Below are 18,444 nucleotides of genomic sequence, written 5' to 3'. Positions count from 1 at the left end.
CAGACTTAAAATAAAGATGCTTATAGACTGGAGGAAAGGGGAGAATGGTGTGAGTAAATATTTTCCCTACAGACATTTCTTACTAGCATAATGATAACTGGATGCACGCAGGCACACACATGCACAAACACTGACAGAATCACCACCACCTTATTTTTAGCCCACCCTGTCCCAAATCTGTCTTCATAGAATCTGGTTCAGGGTAAGTTCTCAGTGCTCAGGACAGCTGCTGATCTAGAATCAGTTAGTCAGACAGAATGCCACTGTGGTGCCATTCAGCAGTAAGTTAAGAGTCTGATCCTGTTGAAATGACTGATGTGTCACACACACGCACGCACGCACGCACACGCGCGCGTGCGCGCACACACACACACACACACACACACACACACACACACACACACACACACACACACACACACACACACACACACACACACACACTGCATCTGGTAGTAATACAGAACAATACCCATTCACGCTCATGTGTGTGTTGTCATTTCGTGTGTATTCCTCTATATGCGTGACCCTTGTGTGTGTGTGTGTGTGTGTGTGTGTGTGTGTGTGTGTGTGTGTGTATGAGTGAAACCTACCAACTGATGCAGGCATCTCCCCCCACTGCAGCACTGTATCCTTGGTGATGCGGCCATAGGTGTCAATGTAGACGCCCTCGTCTTCATAGCAAACCAGAACCTCTGTTCCAGCACTGTTTGGCAAAATGATGATGGCATGGGGATGAATGGAACCCTGGATCTGTGAGACAAAGACAAACGAGATGTTGTTTGGACACAGAAAACATAAAGGTACATGTTAAAACTCTGAGATGCACCAGCATCCAGACACATGTGACAGCTGACATCTCACAATGTCTTTTGGTCAATGTTTAGTTCAGTTTTTAGGTCAATACAACCTACCAAACTCAAGAGAGTGGAAAAGTACAAGAGAACGTTCAAAAAAGGAAAAGAAAAACACAAGAACACTTCAGTGAGGGACAGAGGAGGACAAAGGAAAAGCGATATGCGGGTCTTCATTGGCACTGTGCAGAAAAACCCACATAGTCAGATCCTGAGCAACAAGTCTTCTGCACATCGGCAACACTCATCTAACAGAGATTTCACCCAGCAGCCACTATTTGAGGTGAACATGACCCTAATCAGTTTAGAGACATTTCTCTACCCCGTCCAGAAACATTCATCTGACCACTTCAAAGACATTTCTCCGACCAGGCAAAAAAACTTCTAACCAGCTCTATCTGTGATGTTATGACCTTTTCAAAAACATTTCTCATACAGCACCGATCTCTCCTGCTTGGAAACATTTATCGAAACATTTCAGAAAATTTCTAACCAGTCCAGAAACCTTTGTCTGACCACATCAGAAACATTTCTCTGATCTTTTCAGAAACATTTACATAACCACATCAGACACATGCATCTCACCACATCAGAAACATTTATCTAACAACAGCTCTCATCTTTGCAAACAAGGAATCCCTTCAGCAACAAAGCTCCTCCGAGAGAGAGAGAGAGAGAGAGAGAGAGAGAGAGAGAGAGAGAGAGAGAAAGACGCTCGGCAGTGTGCTGTGATATCTTACAAAAAGTAGGTAATTGTAGTTTATGTGCGAGTGTTTCATACATTACCAGAGGCTGAGCCACCACAATCCTGAGCATGAGAACAGGCATCCACAGACGCAACGCAATCTTAATCCTCTGCCTTGGAATCAGCATTGTTACATAGTTTGCAGGCAACAATGGAAGAAGCTTGCGTGTATGTGTGTGTGTATGTGTGTGTGTGTGTGTGTGTGTGTGTGTGTGTGTGTTTCTGTGAGTGGGTGAGAGTGTGTGGCTTAGGCTTGTGCTTGTGAATAGGTGAATTGCTTTTAACAGTGATGATGAAACAGAAATAAGTGTTGTGAGTGAAAGTGGTTGCTGCTGATGCAGGTGGGTCTGTGTGTGTGTGTGTGTGTGTGTGTGTGTGTGTGAGAGAGAGAGAGAGAATGTGTGCACAAAAGAAGAGAAGGTGTCTAAATGAGTGTGTGTACGGGTATACAGCTGCGAAGAAAGCCCGGGAGAGTGAAGTATCCTCAAGAGTACTCAAAGACAGTGAACTACGAGGATGTCTAAGTGTGAGTGAGTGGGTTTAAAAGCGCTCTGTCCCTGTGTGTGTGGAAGGCAGAGTGTGGAAAGCTTGACTGTACGTGTAAGAGAGAAAAGGCAAAAGAGAGAAAGAAGAGCTGAAATGACATCGCAGCAGCAGCATAAGGCACCGGTGTAGTCAGCAGCTGTGTGCATACTCGGTTAATATACCAGAGGAGGAGAGAGAGAGAGAGAGAGAGAGAGAGAGAGAGAGAGAGAGAGAGAGAGAGAGAGAGAGAGAGAGAGAGAGAGAGAACAACTCTCAACAGGAGCAAGAACAGGTCAGGACACACAGTTAATGATCGCCAGAGAAGGAGGACAGGAACAATGTATTTTTAGATGTTATTCCTCTTTTCTGCACCTCTACAGCTCCAGCTCCCCCATGCATATAGAAAGTAGCACACATTCAGGGTGTCTGGGGCACTGTGTGTTGTGTGTGTGTGTGTGTGTGTGTGTGTGTGTGTGTGTGTGTGTGAGTGAGTGAGTGAGTGAGTGAGTGAGTGAGTGAGTGAGTGAGTGAGTGAGTGAGTGAGTGAGTGAGTGAGTGAGTGAGTGAGAGACAGCGAGGGCAATAAAACTCTGGACAGGACTGTTGTTCAGACTCAAGAAACATGAAAGAACTTTCCTAACTCCAAGTTAATGTTAGGGAATAAAAAACTAACTATCTGGTCACAAAGTCTTCAGGTTGACCTCTGTTTCTCCAACTGTGGCAAAGATCCAAAATGGCTTCATCACCACAATATCCCAAAATGAATAAAAAAGGAGGAAACTCGTTATCTAAACCATTAAACCACAGAAACCAGAGGGAGCTTGTTTCCTGCTCCAGCCGCCCACTCAACACCATATATATGCTCAGTATGTGAAAGAATCTGGTATCGTCCACAAACAGCATGTGAACCAACAAATAACAAACGCCTTCAAAAATGCTGGTTAATACTTTATGCTGGATAAGAAAATAGGCTAAAGCACAATGTTTCAAATCATAAGTTTAAAGAGTTTGTCATATCCTGAGCCTCAAACCTCTGTAGTTGTTGTTAAAGACATATTTAACGGGATGTGTCAGAATCTGAGTGGATATGACTCACCGGAGGCTGCAGCGAGTTTAACATGCCCACATGCAGCAGAGGAGAAGGAAAAAAATGACCTGCTCTATCTCTAATTGCACCAGCAGTGGGCGATTTGTCCACATTCAAACACACAAATTCAGCTGCACAAAGCTTTTTGGAGATGGAAAAAGCTTCAGCTTGACTGAAGCCATCATATGTAAACAGAGTTTGCATCTTCTGAGACTCAACTAGCAATGGAGGAGATGTACCAAAATGAGTACCAGCACATCACACTATAATTATATACTCTGGTGTAAAGTCTGATAATTACTGTGTCTCTGCTGTAGATACTGAAGCTATGTGATGGATCAGAAACATTTTGCCATGCTAACTGATTTAGAAATATTAGTACCTTAGAGCATGAAAATGCGCAAGACTTGGGCAAAAAGGACTGTTAGCATTCAGGTGGTAGCATGCTAACTTTAGCATAGTAACATACTCACACTCAATGCAAACATTTGCTAGTTACGACTAAACACAAAGCACAACTGAGGCTGATGGGATTGTCCTTCATTTTGCAGGTACTCAGGACCAGGGTTAGGGTTAGGGGTAGTACCAGTAGTTCAAATTTGTCCTCTGTGGAGGACATCTGTAAACCTGAATATCTCCCACCCACTGCATACGACTGAATTAACTCCTTTTGCTATCTACAGAGGACATTTAGAGCTTTTCAATGATACCAAATGTGAAGGGGTGGGGCTTTGGTACATTTCGCTTTCTCATTAAGGAAAATGGCATCCATCAGTGCAAGAGCATTTTAGGGAAGAGGAAAAGTACTTTTTATTGAGCAAATTTTGGCTTGACATATATAAGTCTCTTAACAACACATTAAAACATTGTCTGAATTATTTTACTCCTCCTTGAACTGCCACCTTATCGTGGTGGAGGAGTTTGAGTACCCGAATGATCCTAGAGGCTATGTTGTCCGGGGCTTAATGCCCCTGGTAGGGTCTCCCAAGGCAAACAGGTTCTAGGTGACGGGTCAGACTAAGAGCAGTTCAAAAAGCCCCTATGAAAGACATCAAATCAAGGAAGCGTATGTCGCCTGGATTGGCGTCACCGGGGCCCCGCCCTGGAGCCAGGCCTGGGGTTGGGGCTCGCAGGCGAGCGCCTGGTGGCCGGGTCTTTGCCCACGGGACCCGGCCGGGCACAGCCCGAAGGAGCGACGTGGGCCCGCCTTCCCGTAGGCCCACCACCCGCAGGAAGGATCAGAAGGGGCCGGTGCTATGTGGAATGGGTAGCAGTCGTGGGCGGGGGCCCCGACGACCCAAACCCTGGACAACGACTCTGGCTATGGGGACATGGAATGTCACCTCACTGTGGGGGAAAGAGCCTGAGCTAGTGCGGGAGGTTGAGTGGTACCGGCTAGAGATAGTCGGGCTCACCTCCACGCACAGTCTGGGCTCTGGAACCCAACTCCTTGAGAGAGGCTGGACTCTCTTCTACTCTGGAGTTGCCCGCGGTGAGAGGCGGCGAGCTGGTGTGGGCTTGCTTATAGCCCCCCAGCTCAGCCGCCATGTGTTGGAGTTCTCCCCGCTGAGCGAGAGGGTCGCTTCCCTGCGCCTTCGGGTTGGGGATAGGTCTCTCACTATTGTTTCGGCCTACGGGCCGAACAGTAGTGTAGAGTACCCAGCCTTCTTGGAGTCCCTGGGAGGGGTACTGGAAAGTGCTCCAACCGGGGACTCCATTGTTCTGCTGGGAGACTTCAATGCTCACGCGGGCAGCGACAGTGACACCTGGAGGGGTGTGATTGGGAGAAACGGCCTCCCCGATCTGAACCCGAGTGGTGTTCTGTTATTGGATTTCTGTGCTAGTCACAGTTTGTCCATAACGAACACCATGTTCAAGCATAAGGGTGTCCATCAGTGCACGTGGCACCAGGACACCCTAGGCCGGAGGTCAATGATCGACTTTGTAGTCGTATCATCTGACCTTCGCCGGTATGTCTTGGACACTCGGGTAAAGAGAGGGGCTGAGCTGTCAACTGATCACCACCTGGTGGCGAGTTGGATTCGCTGGCAGGGGAAGAAGCAGGACAGACTTGGCAGACCCAAACGTACCGTGAGGGTCTGTTGGGAACGTCTGGCGGAACCCGCTGTCAGGGAAGTTTTCAACTCCCACCTCCGGGAGAGCTTCAACCAGATCCCGAGGGAGGTTGGAGACATTGAGTCCGAATGGACCATGTTCTCCACTTCCATTGTTGATGCAGCCGTCCGTAGCTGTGGCCGTAAAGTCGGAGGCGCCTGTCGTGGCGGCAACCCCCGAACCCGGTGGTGGACACCAGAAGTAAGGGATGCCGTCAAGCTGAAGAGGGAGTCCTATCAGGCCTGGTTGGCTCATAGGACTCCTGAGGCAGCTGATGGGTACCGTCAGGCCAAGCGTGCGGCAGCTCGGGCGGTTGTAGAAGCAAAAACTCGGGTCTGGGAGGAGTTCGGGGAGGCCATGGAGGAGGATTACCGGTCGGCCTCGAGGAAATTCTGGCAAACCGTTCGGCGCCTCAGGAGGGGGAAGCAGCTTTCTGTCAACACTGTTTACAGTGGAGGTGGGGAGCTGTTGACCTCGACTGGGGATATTGTCGGGCGGTGGAAGGAATACTTCGAGGATCTCCTCAATCCCACTGTCATGTCTTCCGTAGAGGAAGCAGAGACTGGGGACTTGGAGGTCGATTCATTCATCACCGGGGCTGAAGTCACTGAGGCAGTTCGCAAGCTCCTCGGTGGCAGAGCGCCGGGGGTGGATGAGATCCGCCCTGAGTACCTCAAGTCTCTGGATGTTGTAGGACTGTCTTGGTTGACACGCCTCTGCAGCATCGCGTGGCAGACGGGGACAGTGCCTCTGGACTGGCAGACTGGGGTGGTGGTCCCTCTTTTTAAAAAGGGGGACCTGAGGGTGTGTTCCAACTATCGGGGGATCACACTCCTCAGCCTCCCTGGTAAAGTCTATTCCAGGGTACTGGAGAGGAGAATCCGGCCGATAGTCGAACCCCGGATTCAAGAGGAACAATGCGGTTTTCGTCCTGGCCGTGGAACACTGGACCAGCTCTATACCCTCCACAGGGTGCTTGAGGGTTCATGGGAGTTTGCCCAACCAGTCCACATGTGCTTCATGGACTTGGAGAAGGCATTCGACCGTGTCCCTCGCGTCATTCTGTGGGAGGTGCTCCAGGAGTATGGGGTTGGAGGCCCTCTGTTGAGGGCTGTACAGTCCCTGTACAACCGGAGCAGGAGCTTGGTCCGCATTGCCGGCAGTAAGTCGGACCTGTTCCCGGTGCATGTTGGACTCCAGCAGGGCTGCCCTTTGTCACCGGTTCAGTTCATCATTTTTATGGACAGGATTTCTAGGCGCAGCCAGGGGCCGGAGGGGGTTCGGTTCGGGGGCCGGCAGATTTCGTCTCTGCTTTTCGCGGATGATGTTGTCTTGTTGGCTACCTCGAGCCAGGACCTTCAGCATGCGCTGGGGCGGTTCGCAGCCGAGTGTGAAGCAGCTGGGATGAGAGTCAGCACCTCCAAGTCCGAGGCCATGGTTCTCGACCGGAAAAAGGTGGCTTGCTCCCTTCAGGTTGGGGGAGAGTTCCTGCCTCAAGTTTAAGTATCTTGGGATCCTGTTCTCGAGTGAGGGAAGGATGGAACGTGAGATTGACAGGCGGATCGGTGCAGCGGCTGTAGTAATGCGGTCGCTGTATCGGTCTGTCGTGGTAAAGAAGGAGCTGAGCCGAAAGGCCAAATTTTCTGTGGTTGTCTATGGAAATCCACAAGGAAGAAGGACATGTGTTTCGTTGGACAAGTACAATCCAAAATCAAGACCATCACCAACACCGACTGAAAGTTGGAATGCACACAAAAGCATCTTATGACCCAGGCTTCACTTGACCAGTTTCTACAAATTTAACACAAAGTTCAAACGTCATGCATGGCAAAGAAAAACAACAACAACAACAACAACAAAAAAAATCAAGACGTCTGAATACGAATGTGAACATGAGTCACAACATTCTGCTGTCAGCTTTACCTGCCCACAGAGAGAGAGAGAGAGAGAGAGAGAGAGAGCACTGAGAGTTTGGTAAATGCACTGAGTGGGAGGAGAGTGGAGGGAGGTGGAAAGAGGAAAAACAGAAGAAATAAGGGAGAGCAATGACTGACATCTGCAGACTGTGAGTGGGAAGAGGAGGAGGAGGAGAAGAGCATCCTGAGAGATTGAGCGGACTGAGGTGATATGGTTGAGTAGAGAGACCACAGCTGACAGATCAAAAGACAGTAAGTAAAAGTCAGGGATAACAGAGAGCTTCAGCTACAGTGGAATAATACCTAGATCATGTACAACCTCAGAGATACGCCATTTAACAAAGCCTGAGAGAGACTCTTTTACCAGGCTGGTCTTATTGGTGAAGTTTCCTCAAGATATTATTAGTGTTGCCTTTACCCCCATAAAGGTGAAGCATGAAATTCTGAGACTTGGTTCCTGAGGTAGATGTTTTTAAAAATAACCCAGAAACCTACTTTTCAAGATATTTTCAACAAGCAGAGAAACAAGCAAATGCATGAAGAACATGAGGTAGAGCCTTACATGTGTCGGCAGGTAGAGATCATAAGGTGTTCCAGAGTCGACGTCAATGGCGTGGAACCCAGACAAGGAGCCGTAGATGACCTTTAACCTCTGACCTTCCTCCACTGTCAGGTCAACAGAGAGCGGCTTTTGAGGCAGAGACCTGAATGACTGGGTGGACACACAGACAAACACGTGCACATGTCAGTCATTACCTTTAATGACAAGATGGTCCTGCTGTTACGTCCATGAGGTAATGTATTTTTGGCCCTTTCTGAGGAGAGAGGGTTAAACTACATTACATGGAAGAAAAAGTAGCTCAGGCCACAAAGGATGCACAGAAATGGGACACAGCCCTGCTGAGAGTCTGTGTGTTTGGCTCTCATAGCCTGGATGTGTCATTATACGTCTGGCGATGAACGTGACCCTATTAAGATTTTTTTTTTTTTTTTTTCCATGTCTATCGATGCGTTGTCCTAGATATACAAATATGTGGTAAGAACAGGAAAGACAATGGAGGAGAGTACTGATGACCTGACGACCTGTTGGTGGAGGTTTAAGTACTTCAGAGAACCCAATCAAGGATGAAACTGAAGGAGTTAGGATACTAGACGAGCAGGTTGATATATGCACAGAACTGCACTGAGATTCAGTTTCATCCTCTGTATGGTGACGACTTCAGACATCTCAGACTCTTTGTTTGGTTTTACTCTGCTTTGTTTGACTTAGCTCAGCTTTCATTGGCTCTAAGTTGGCTGTTACCTGTGACCATGTCAGCTAACATGACTACAGTTACCAGCTCATATATGTTAAGTGTTGGAAAAGTGGCCAGTTTGGCCTGCTGGTGGCAAAAAGCTGGGAGTTAACCACAGTGCTCCAAATCACAGCAATCTAGTATTTCAGATGTTTCACTAGTGACTGGGGAAGTGTTGGAAGGACACACCAACAAGTCCATGACATTGATATCCCAAGAGCCCTGGAGCTCATGTACAGCATCATCATACAACTTAACCATGATTCTGAAGAAGCTGGGACACTGCGTAAAACATTAAAAAAAAAAAAAAGAAACAAAACAGAGTATATGTAGCACAGTATATACTGACAGTATATTATCTTTACAGTTGGTCTAAAGAGCTCCCAACTCTATTATTTCACTATGACAAGACAGAAGATGTATTTTAGATTTGATTTAAATGATACCAACCTTGAAGGCCATGAACTTGTGGTATGGTTTTGGGGCCCACGCGTACACCTCCACAGCATTCTTCAAAGCAATCACTAAGAACTTTATCTTCTCGTAACGCACTGAGGAAACAAGATGGACAAAGAGACCTTAAGAGACCGATTAACCGACTGTACATGTTGTTCTCAAAGAATAAAACAACACTTGAGGGTCACATTTTTTCTCATTTGTAAAAATGCACTGTTCAATGGGCCCTTCACAGTGTGTGCTTACCAACTTTATAGTGTACACAGCCCTCCAGGTCGCCTACTGAGGTCCAGCCCTGTCGCTTCTCCACCTCTGGATCGTTGTGTAGGATTTTATTCCTTAACCAGGACAGGTAGTACAGACGGAGCTTGTTCTTTTTACCTACAGACACAGTTCATCAGTCACTTACAGCTGTTTAATACCCCTGAGTGTCTGGAATGTTGAAATACGTTGCACACGTTATGCTCATATTATTGTTGGATCTTGTGAGCAGTGAGCGAGGACGGTGGCCAAACTACACTCTGTTTGGTCTGCTTCTGTCCGCTTCAGTGTGTGAGGCAATATAAATATAGTAACTGTGTGAATGCAGCCAAATGAGAGTCTTGGTGTTTCTAGAGCTACATTCTACTTAATCTGTGTCAGTGTGTTTAGTGTACTTGAAGCCACAGTGAATGTACCTGATATGGTGATCAGGACATTGAGCCCCTCCAGCACATCCATCTGCTGAAACCTCCGCCTGCTGATGAGGGAGTAGACCTTCCCCTGACCACTTCGATCCAGCAGCCACAGGCCATTCTCTGTCCCCACCAACAGGTTCACACCTGCAGAACGAAACAGACGCAAACCTTACACCTCACCACCTACACGCTGTGCCATGCTCACCTGCCTGTAAGGCATCAGTGAATCTGTATATTATAAGACAAAGACACTGTATTTATTTATTCATATTTGTCTTATCTCATCACACAGGGCACAATGAAACACTGACCCAGTTGCACACTTTAAAGTAAAAAACAAGCAACATAAAACTACAAACCCCACAGTCCAGCACAGAGAACCTCGGTGTTGAATTTCTTCTTGTACTTGCGGATCTCCGGAGTGTCACTTTGTGGTCGAATGTTAGTTGGATTGACATTCACCACAGAGCCCTTCCTGTGGTTCTCTCTCTTGATTTGCTCACCCTTGCTGCCCGCTACACCAGGAGGAAAAAACAATGAGAACAATACGTGCTGTTGTTAAATGTCTACAGTGTCTCACAGTAAAACTGTACACTCTACGTCTTTCTCTTTCTTTATAGAAAAAACATGGACAAAATATTCTATATATTAGAATAAAATAAAACAAATGTAATCATTGAGTGTCTAACCTTTAATTATAGAAATGAAAAGTCACTTACATATGAATAAGCAAGTATGCATTGAGTACTGTGTAATTGTGTATTGTATGTGTGAATCCATGACTGCGTGTGTGTAAATGTACTCACTTGGGCTCTGTGGTGGTGATGATATGGGGATCAATCTTGGATCAATGAAGGACAGGAAGGAGGAAGAGGAAGATGAGGAGGTGTTTTTACCAGTAGGACTGCTGACAGCCTGATGATGAATAACAACAAGAAAAACAGTTATTCAACACCTTTTTTAATTGGATGGTTTTCGGTTCTTGTGGGTTTTGGCCGCATACACAATATCACAAAACCATTTCATATCTCTTTCAAACCTATTTTACTTCACTCTCTAAGCTTTATTACTACAAATGCATTCTCGGTTCTAAATATGAATGAGGACATATGAAACACATCGAGGTAAGTACATGACAATTTAGACAGATCACATCACCACTGACACCTGAGCAACCACCTCCCTCTGGTGGACATATGTCAGTAATGCAACTAGAAAAACAATTGGATATGAACAATGCGTTCAAATGCTCATAAATAATTCTGACAACATTTCCCCAATCTACTTAGTTTAGTCTGCTTGCTATTATGGAAATCATAAGTCAAAATACAGTTAATTTTCAAAAGTCAGTTAGTTCCAAACAATTTCATTTTTACTCCACTGGTATATTTCATTCTACTATTTCGACATTAGTTACTGCAAGACGGCATGATACCCTACCATGGGTTTTTCAAATAAGACAGCACTTTAATAATCCCCCAAAGGGATCCCCCAGAATTTGGCAAAGGTTGTCAGAAGTGGGATTCGAACCCACGCCTCCAGGGGAGACTGCGACCTGAACGCAGCGCCTTAGACCGCTCGGCCATCCTGACTGTTAATGTGCTGTCATCAAATACATTATTGCTGAATAAAACTCCTGTATGATGTGGATGTAAACTAACATGTGTGTACGTGTGTCTCTCTGACTGCACATTCCTCCAAATAAACTTACATGTAGTTCCTGCTGTGTGGGGGATCGAGGGGATGTGGGTGACTGTGAGAAGTTGAGTTCACATGTCCGCTGCTGCTGGCTCAGTGCATTGTGGGTGGGACTGGAGGAGGAGGTTTTCTGCAAGAGGTCTGGTAGCAGGTAGGTATCATCTGAACCTATCCGAGAAATCTGCAGATCATACAAAGAGACAAAGGACCAAGTCAGGCAGGCTGCACTTACTCACTGTGTGTGTGTGTGTGTGTGTGTGTGTGTGTGTGTGTGTGTGTGTGTGTGTGTGTGTGTGTGTGTGTGTACATGCACTTGCTGTGCACACCTACAAGGCATGTGATATCTTCCTGTCAAACAAACAAATTGGTTTAACCTTTCTTTTTAACCAAAGGTTCTCTTTCTGTCATTTGGCTTAAGCTAAACTAAACATGCCTCAGCCTGGCTGGGAATGAGTTTGGGCCTTTAGAGAGGTGTGCCACTGTAAAGGAAAGAGGTGCGCTGGATTTGTGACACAAGACAAAAACCAGAGGATCATTGAGAAATGGCATGCTGCACAATAATCGGTTTATCTCAATTATATTATTTTCTTAAGCACTGGAAGCCAGAGAATAATGTGGACTTTATGATCCCATCCTCCACATTATCAGTATCAGTCACCTCCCTCTAAAAGTACAGATGTTGCACAGTCTAGCTGATTAACATGACTAGAGTTAAAGTCTCGTGGTTGTGCGCCTCCACCAACCAGTCCAGTTTCATTTACGTCCATGTCTGTACAGACTCATATATCGTCGCTGTCCGATAAAAAACACGTATCTCCACTTTTAACGATTTTGACTTTCCATTGGCTAAGGAATATTCACATTCTCCCCCAGCAACAGGTAGCATTGGGGATACAAGTGACCAATGGAAAGACGTTTTATTACATCATATATTTAACACGTATCTCCATTGGGTGTCAGAAGTGTCCATCAATGCGCGTATCTCCCGTATGCGCGTATGTCAATCTATTGTATGACAACTGTGTTCAAGTTTTCGAGTAGTTAACAGACATTCACGATTGTCATTTGCACGTAGTATTTCACATATTTTTGTTCTGTACAACTCAATCCTGAGGGCTAACCACTAGCTAACCTTAGCCTGTATATCAGATGATTTGTCATGTCCGTAAACACAGACTGTATACCGTCAGTACTTGGCAGACTTATTATAGCATCTAACGCTAGGCTAATGTTGTCCTTGCATCGAGCGATGCCAAATGTATCTGTTCAGGAGGAAACACTGCACCGTTTCTTGTAACAAAGCATCTTAATAGCCCACCGATACACGTAGGCCGAAAGGTAAGTTTCTGCAGTAATTTGTGTGCTGCAGTGTTACGCAGGAACGGAGAAATTATGACAGGGGTTTAGATGATATCTTTGGGTAAATAACGTTAGGTTTTAAGCAAGGGATAGATGATAAACTCTGTGAATTCCTTGAACCGAGTCAGACTGATGCATGTGCGTTAATACAGTATTAGATGACTCTTCGCCTATATGGACTAATCTGATTTCAACACAAAATACCAAAAAAATCTTAGATTAGGGTAATGTGCTATGTGGAAATGTAGGATAGCCTGCTATCAATAGTTTACGGATTTAGTGGGACATGAACGGGAGACTCGAGGCTCGTAAATGACCGGACATCATTGGAACGCATTATTTAAAAAACACGTATGTCCAATGTCACTCACAACGCACGTAAATCCAATTAAAATACTAAACGGGTTGCTAATCACCGTGCAACTATAGGTTTTCATTTCGAGTCCTAAGTGTGTCTAATTACTGTGTTTTGGGTTTAATTTGTAAGTTAATTGACGAGTAAAACACTTTTTTCATGCTCCTGAAAAAAACGAGTTTTGGAGATACGTGCTTTTTATCGGACAGCGACGATATAATATGTAGTGAAGACTTTGAAGGGACTGAATAAAAAAGGTATTAACTGTCCTTTTAATGGTGAAATGGAAGTTCTCACTTTATTGACATGTGTGACTCCAGTGAACAATGTCCAATGAGAAACACGCTGTCTTCACTTACAGACTGTCTTTACAGAGGAGGACAGAGGACTGACAGAGAGCTTCATCACATGGAGCAACAACAATCACCTGAAGCTCAATAGCAGAACCAATGAGCCTGCGGTGACTACAAATATGGATGATGCTGCTAAGAAGCTAAAACTTGTAAGTGTACGTGGATGCTTCACACACACATCTTCAACCCAGCAGCATAGAAAATCTGTACAGTGAAGTTGACCTTTGACCTTCTGGATATAAAATGTCATCACTTCATCACAGTACCCTTTGAGACATGTGTGTAGCTTTGAATGGCTGACGTGCTGACGTGCTGAGGTAAGCGTATCGTCTCACTTCCTGTTTCTGGTTGCTGCCTTACGAGTAGTGTGCGTTTGTCGCTCTTGTTCCTCTGAGTGTAATTTGCTCTGTGTTTTGTTACAGCGGCCTTTTATCCGCACTCTAGAGTAACATTAGTTCTGCTCAAGCACCCATAAGTCTGTTTATTTAGCGACCGTCAATTTTATTTGTCTACGCGCTTGTCTGCTCTGCTAGCTATACCAACTTAGCCTAGCAGCTAGCGATGGCTTCTCTCTGTCCCTCTCCAGCTCTCTCCTGCTTGGTGTGTCACATGTTTAGCTACTCCTCTGCCTCCTTTAGTGATACTGGTACGTGTAATAAATGTAGTTTATTTGGTGAGTTGGAGGCGAGGCTTAGTGAATTGGAAGCTCGGCTCCGCACCATGGAAACAAAACCATTAGCTATAGTTAGCCAGGCCCCCGTAGTCGGTGCGGACCGACCAAGTGCAGCTCTGGCTAGCCGTCCCTCGACAGCTCCCGAGCAGCCGGGAAACCAGGGAGGCTGGGTGACTATTCGAAGGAAGCATAGTCCCAAGCTGAAGCCCACGGGTCACTACCAACCGCTTCATGTTTCTAACAGGTTCTCCCCACTCGGCGACACACCCGCTGAGAAACCAACTCTGATTATTGGCAGCTCCATTTTGAGAAATGTGAAGTTAGCGACACCAGCGACCATAGTCAAATGCCTGCCGGGGGCCAGAGCGGGCGACGTCGAATCAAATTTGAAACTGCTGGCTAAGGATAAGCGTAAATACCGTAAGATTGTTATTCATGTCGGCGGTAATGACACCCGGTTACGCCAATCGGAGGTCACTAAAATTAATGTGGAATCGGTGTGTACATATGCTAAAACGATGTCGGACTCCGTAGTTTTCTCTGGACCCCTGCCAAATCTGACCAGTGATGATATGTTTAGCCGCATGTCATCGTTCAATCGCTGGCTGTCGAGGTGGTGTCCAGCAAACGGTGTGGGCTTCATTGATAATTGGCAGACTTTCTGGGGAAGACCTGGTCTGATTAGGAGAGATGGCATCCATCCCACTTTGGAGGGAGCAGCTCTCATCTCTAGAAATCTGACCGATTTTATTTATGAACCTCACCCCTGACAACTCAGAGTTGAGACCAGGAGGCAGAGCTGCAGTCCTACACGCTTCTCTGCGCCTCCATTAGAGCAGTTACCCACCCAACACTCCATAGAGACTGTGTCTGCCCCCCGACCACGTAAACTAAGTAAACCAAAAGTACAGAGAAGAGGAGTTAAACATAAGAATCTAATTAAAATTAGAACAACCTCTGCAATAGTACAACAAGATAGGAGAATTAAATGTGGACTCCTTAACATCAGATCTTTGTCCTCTAAAGCTGTTCTAGTAAATGAGTTAATATCAGACCATAATGTTGATTTATTTTGTCTGACTGAAACCTGGCTGTGTCCTGAAGAGTATGTGAGCCTAAATGAAGCTACTCCTCCGAGCCATATTAATACCCACATTCCTCGAGGCAGCGGCAGAGGAGGTGGAGTTGCAGCCATTTTTGACTCAAGCCTTTTGATCAACCCTAAACCTAAACTCGACTATAACTCATTTGAAAGCCTTGTTCTCACTCTTTCTCATGAGAAATGGAAAACAGTGCAGCCACTTTTATTTGTTGTAGTATACCGCTCTCCTGGTCCTCACTCCGAATTTATAGCTGAGTTCTCGGAGTTTCTATCAAGCTTAGTTCTTGAAGCAGATAAAGTAATTATTGTAGGTGACTTTAATGTACATGTCGACGTTGATAATGACAGCCTTAGCACTGCGTTTATCTCAGTATTAGACTCAGTTGGCTTCCGCCAGAATGTACATGAACCGACTCACTGTTTTAACCACGCCCTCGACCTTGTTCTGACATATGGCATTGAAATCGAAGACTTAATAGTCTCCTCACAGAATCCTCTTTTATCAGACCATCATTTAATAACTTTCGAATTCATATTACCAGACTACCAGCCAGTAGGCAAAAATTCTTATACCAGACTCCTGTCTGATAGTGCTGTAGCTAAATTTAAGGATATGATCCCATCAGTATTTAATTCAATGCCATGTCTCAATACAACAGAGGAGTCTTATGCTAACGTTAGTCCCTCCCAGATTGACTTCCTGGTTGATAGTGCTACAGGATCGTTGCGTATGACACTTGACTCTGTTGCTCCCCTAAAAAAGAAGAAAATTAAACATAGGAGGTTAGCTCCATGGTATACTCCTCAAACCCGCAAATTAAAGCAAACTTCACGGAAAATAGAAAGGAAATGGCGTTCTACCAAATTGGAAGAATTTCGGTCCGCCTGGCAAGACAGTCTTAAAATATACAGGAAAGCCCTCCGCAGTGCCAGGGCAGCCTATTACTCTGCACTAATTGAGGAAAATAAGAACAATCCCAGGTTTCTCTTCAGCACTGTAGCCAGGCTGACAGAGAGCCATAATTCTTGTGAACCATGTATTCCTTTAGCTCTGAACAGTAATGACTTCATGATCTTCTTTAATGATAAAATTCTAACTACTAGAGACAGAATTCATCGACTCCTGCCGTTAACAGGTACTGTTTTGTCTTCAAACGCAGAAATCGTAGAAACTGTTACTCAGTCTGTCGCAGTTTTAGACTGTTTTACTCCTGTTGACCTTCACCAACTAATTTCAATAATTTCATCATCAAAATCATCTACCTGTATTTTAGATCCTATCCCGACTAAGCTGTTTAAAGAAGTATTACCTCTAATTGACTCTTCAGTTTTAGACATGATCAATCTCTCTTTATCAACAGGCTACGTACCACAGTCCTTTAAAGTAGCTGTGATAAAACCGCTACTGAAAAAGCCTACTCTTGATCCAGGGGTTTTAGCCAACTATAGACCGATATCCAACCTTCCCTTTCTCTCAAAAACTCTTGAGAAAGCAGTTGCCAATCAGCTGTGCGACTTTCTAAACAATAATAGTTTATTCGAGGATTTCCAGTCAGGATTTAGAGTGCATCATAGCACAGAGACAGCACTGGTTAAAGTTACAAATGACCTTCTAATTGCATCTGATAAAGGATTTGTCTCTGTACTAGTCTTACTGGATCTTAGTGCTGCATTTGACACCATTGACCATGGCATCCTATTGCAGACACTGGAACATTTCATTGGCATTAAGGGAACTGCGCTAAGCTGGTTTAAATCCTACTTGTCAGATCGCTCTCAGTTTGTACGCGTTAATGACGACTCCTCTGTGCTCACTAAAGTCAGCTATGGAGTTCCGCAGGGTTCTGTGCTTGGACCAATTCTATTCACCTTATATATGCTTCCTTTAGGTAAGATTATCAGGAAGCACTCAATAAATTTTCATTGCTATGCAGATGATACCCAGCTATATTTATCAATGAAACCGGAAGAAACCAGTCAGTTAACTAGACTACAAGCATGTCTTCATGACATAAAGACCTGGATGACCTGCAATTTTCTGATGCTAAACTCGGACAAAACTGAAGTTATAGTAGTAGGCCCTAAACATCTTAGAAGGTCACTTTCTGATGACATAGCAGTTATGGATGGCATTGCGCTGGCCTCCAGCACCACTGTAAAGAATCTGGGAGTTATCTTTGACCAAGACATGTCCTTTCACTCCCATGTAAAACAAATTTCAAGGACTGCCTTTTTTCACCTACGTAATATCGCAAAAATCAGGCATATTTTGTCTCAAAATGATGCAGAAAAACTAGTCCATGCATTCGTAACTTCCAGGCTGGATTATTGCAATTCTTTACTATCAGGCTGCCCAAATTCGCTGCTGAATATTCTCCAGTTGCTCCAGAACGCTGCAGCACGTGTTCTGACAAAAACCAGGAAGCGAGATCATATTTCTCCAATACTCGCCACTTTGCACTGGCTCCCTGTAAAGTTTAGAATAGAGTTTAAAATTCTCCTCCTTACTTACAAAGCCATAAGTGGCCAGGCACCTTCTTATCTTAAAGAGCTCATAGTACCTTATTGCCCTACTCGAACACTGCGTTCCCAGAATGCAGGTCTACTTATGGTTCCTAAAGTCTCAAAAAGCAGAACAGGAGTCAGAGCATTTAGCTATCAAGCTCCTCTCCTGTGGAACCATCTTCCAGTCTTTGTCCGGGAGGCAGACACTGTCTCTACATTTAAGAGTAGGCTTAAAACTTTCCTTTTTGATAAAGCTTATAGTTAGGGCTGGCTCAGGCTTGTCCTGGACCAGCCCCTAGTTATGCTGCTATAGGATTAGACTGTTGGGGGACATCCAAAGATACACCGAGCTCCTCCGTCCTTCTGTCCCTCTCCATCCGCACGCTCTCATGTCCTACCACGGCGTGTTACTAACTTAGCTCCTTCCCCGGAGTCTCTGTGCTTTGTCGTCTTGCAGGTTCCCATGGACAGTGGCTGAATCTGGATTGTGGATTTCAGCTGCGTCTCCTGCCTTGGCCCTGCCTGACATCCACTGCAACTGCTACTGCTGTTATTACATCCACTGTCACTGTTACTGTGACTGCATGTCTGTCTCTCTGTCTCTGTCTCTGTCTCTCTCTCTCTCTGACTGCTTTTCTTTCTGTCTGTCTGTCTGTCTGTCTGTCTGTCTGTCTGTCTGTCTGTCTGTCTGTCTGTCTGTCTGTCTGTCTGTCTCTCTCTCTCTCTCTT

The 18,444-nt window shown here is 45.4% G+C and overlaps 1 protein-coding gene and 1 non-coding gene across 5 annotated transcripts in view; both read right to left on the bottom strand.

The window, feature by feature from the left end:
* LOC139330901 (mitogen-activated protein kinase kinase kinase kinase 4) overlaps positions 1–18,444 on the bottom strand; it is a 69,722-nt gene that overhangs the window by 6,587 nt on the left and 44,691 nt on the right. For all 4 annotated transcript variants that reach the window (XM_070962116.1, XM_070962118.1, XM_070962117.1 and 1 more), the window contains 8 exons: positions 11,382–11,549; positions 10,477–10,585; positions 10,030–10,185; positions 9,671–9,814; positions 9,240–9,374; positions 8,988–9,088; positions 7,805–7,954; positions 594–753 (listed from right to left, as the gene is read on the bottom strand). In XM_070962116.1, coding sequence (XP_070818217.1) covers positions 594–753; positions 7,805–7,954; positions 8,988–9,088; positions 9,240–9,374; positions 9,671–9,814; positions 10,030–10,185; positions 10,477–10,585; positions 11,382–11,549 — 1,123 coding nt within the window. The remainder of the gene's footprint in view (positions 1–593; positions 754–7,804; positions 7,955–8,987; positions 9,089–9,239; positions 9,375–9,670; positions 9,815–10,029; positions 10,186–10,476; positions 10,586–11,381; positions 11,550–18,444) is intronic.
* On the bottom strand, positions 11,180–11,262 carry trnal-cag (transfer RNA leucine (anticodon CAG)). Its single transcript has one exon. It is a non-coding gene; the product is annotated as a tRNA-Leu (tRNA).

This window comes from Chaetodon trifascialis, chromosome 5, assembly GCF_039877785.1.
Source record: "Chaetodon trifascialis isolate fChaTrf1 chromosome 5, fChaTrf1.hap1, whole genome shotgun sequence".
NCBI classification, from domain to species: domain Eukaryota; kingdom Metazoa; phylum Chordata; class Actinopteri; order Chaetodontiformes; family Chaetodontidae; genus Chaetodon; species Chaetodon trifascialis.
The sequence above is the reverse complement of the archived record's forward strand: the minus strand, read 5'-3'. Positions and strand labels throughout refer to the sequence as shown.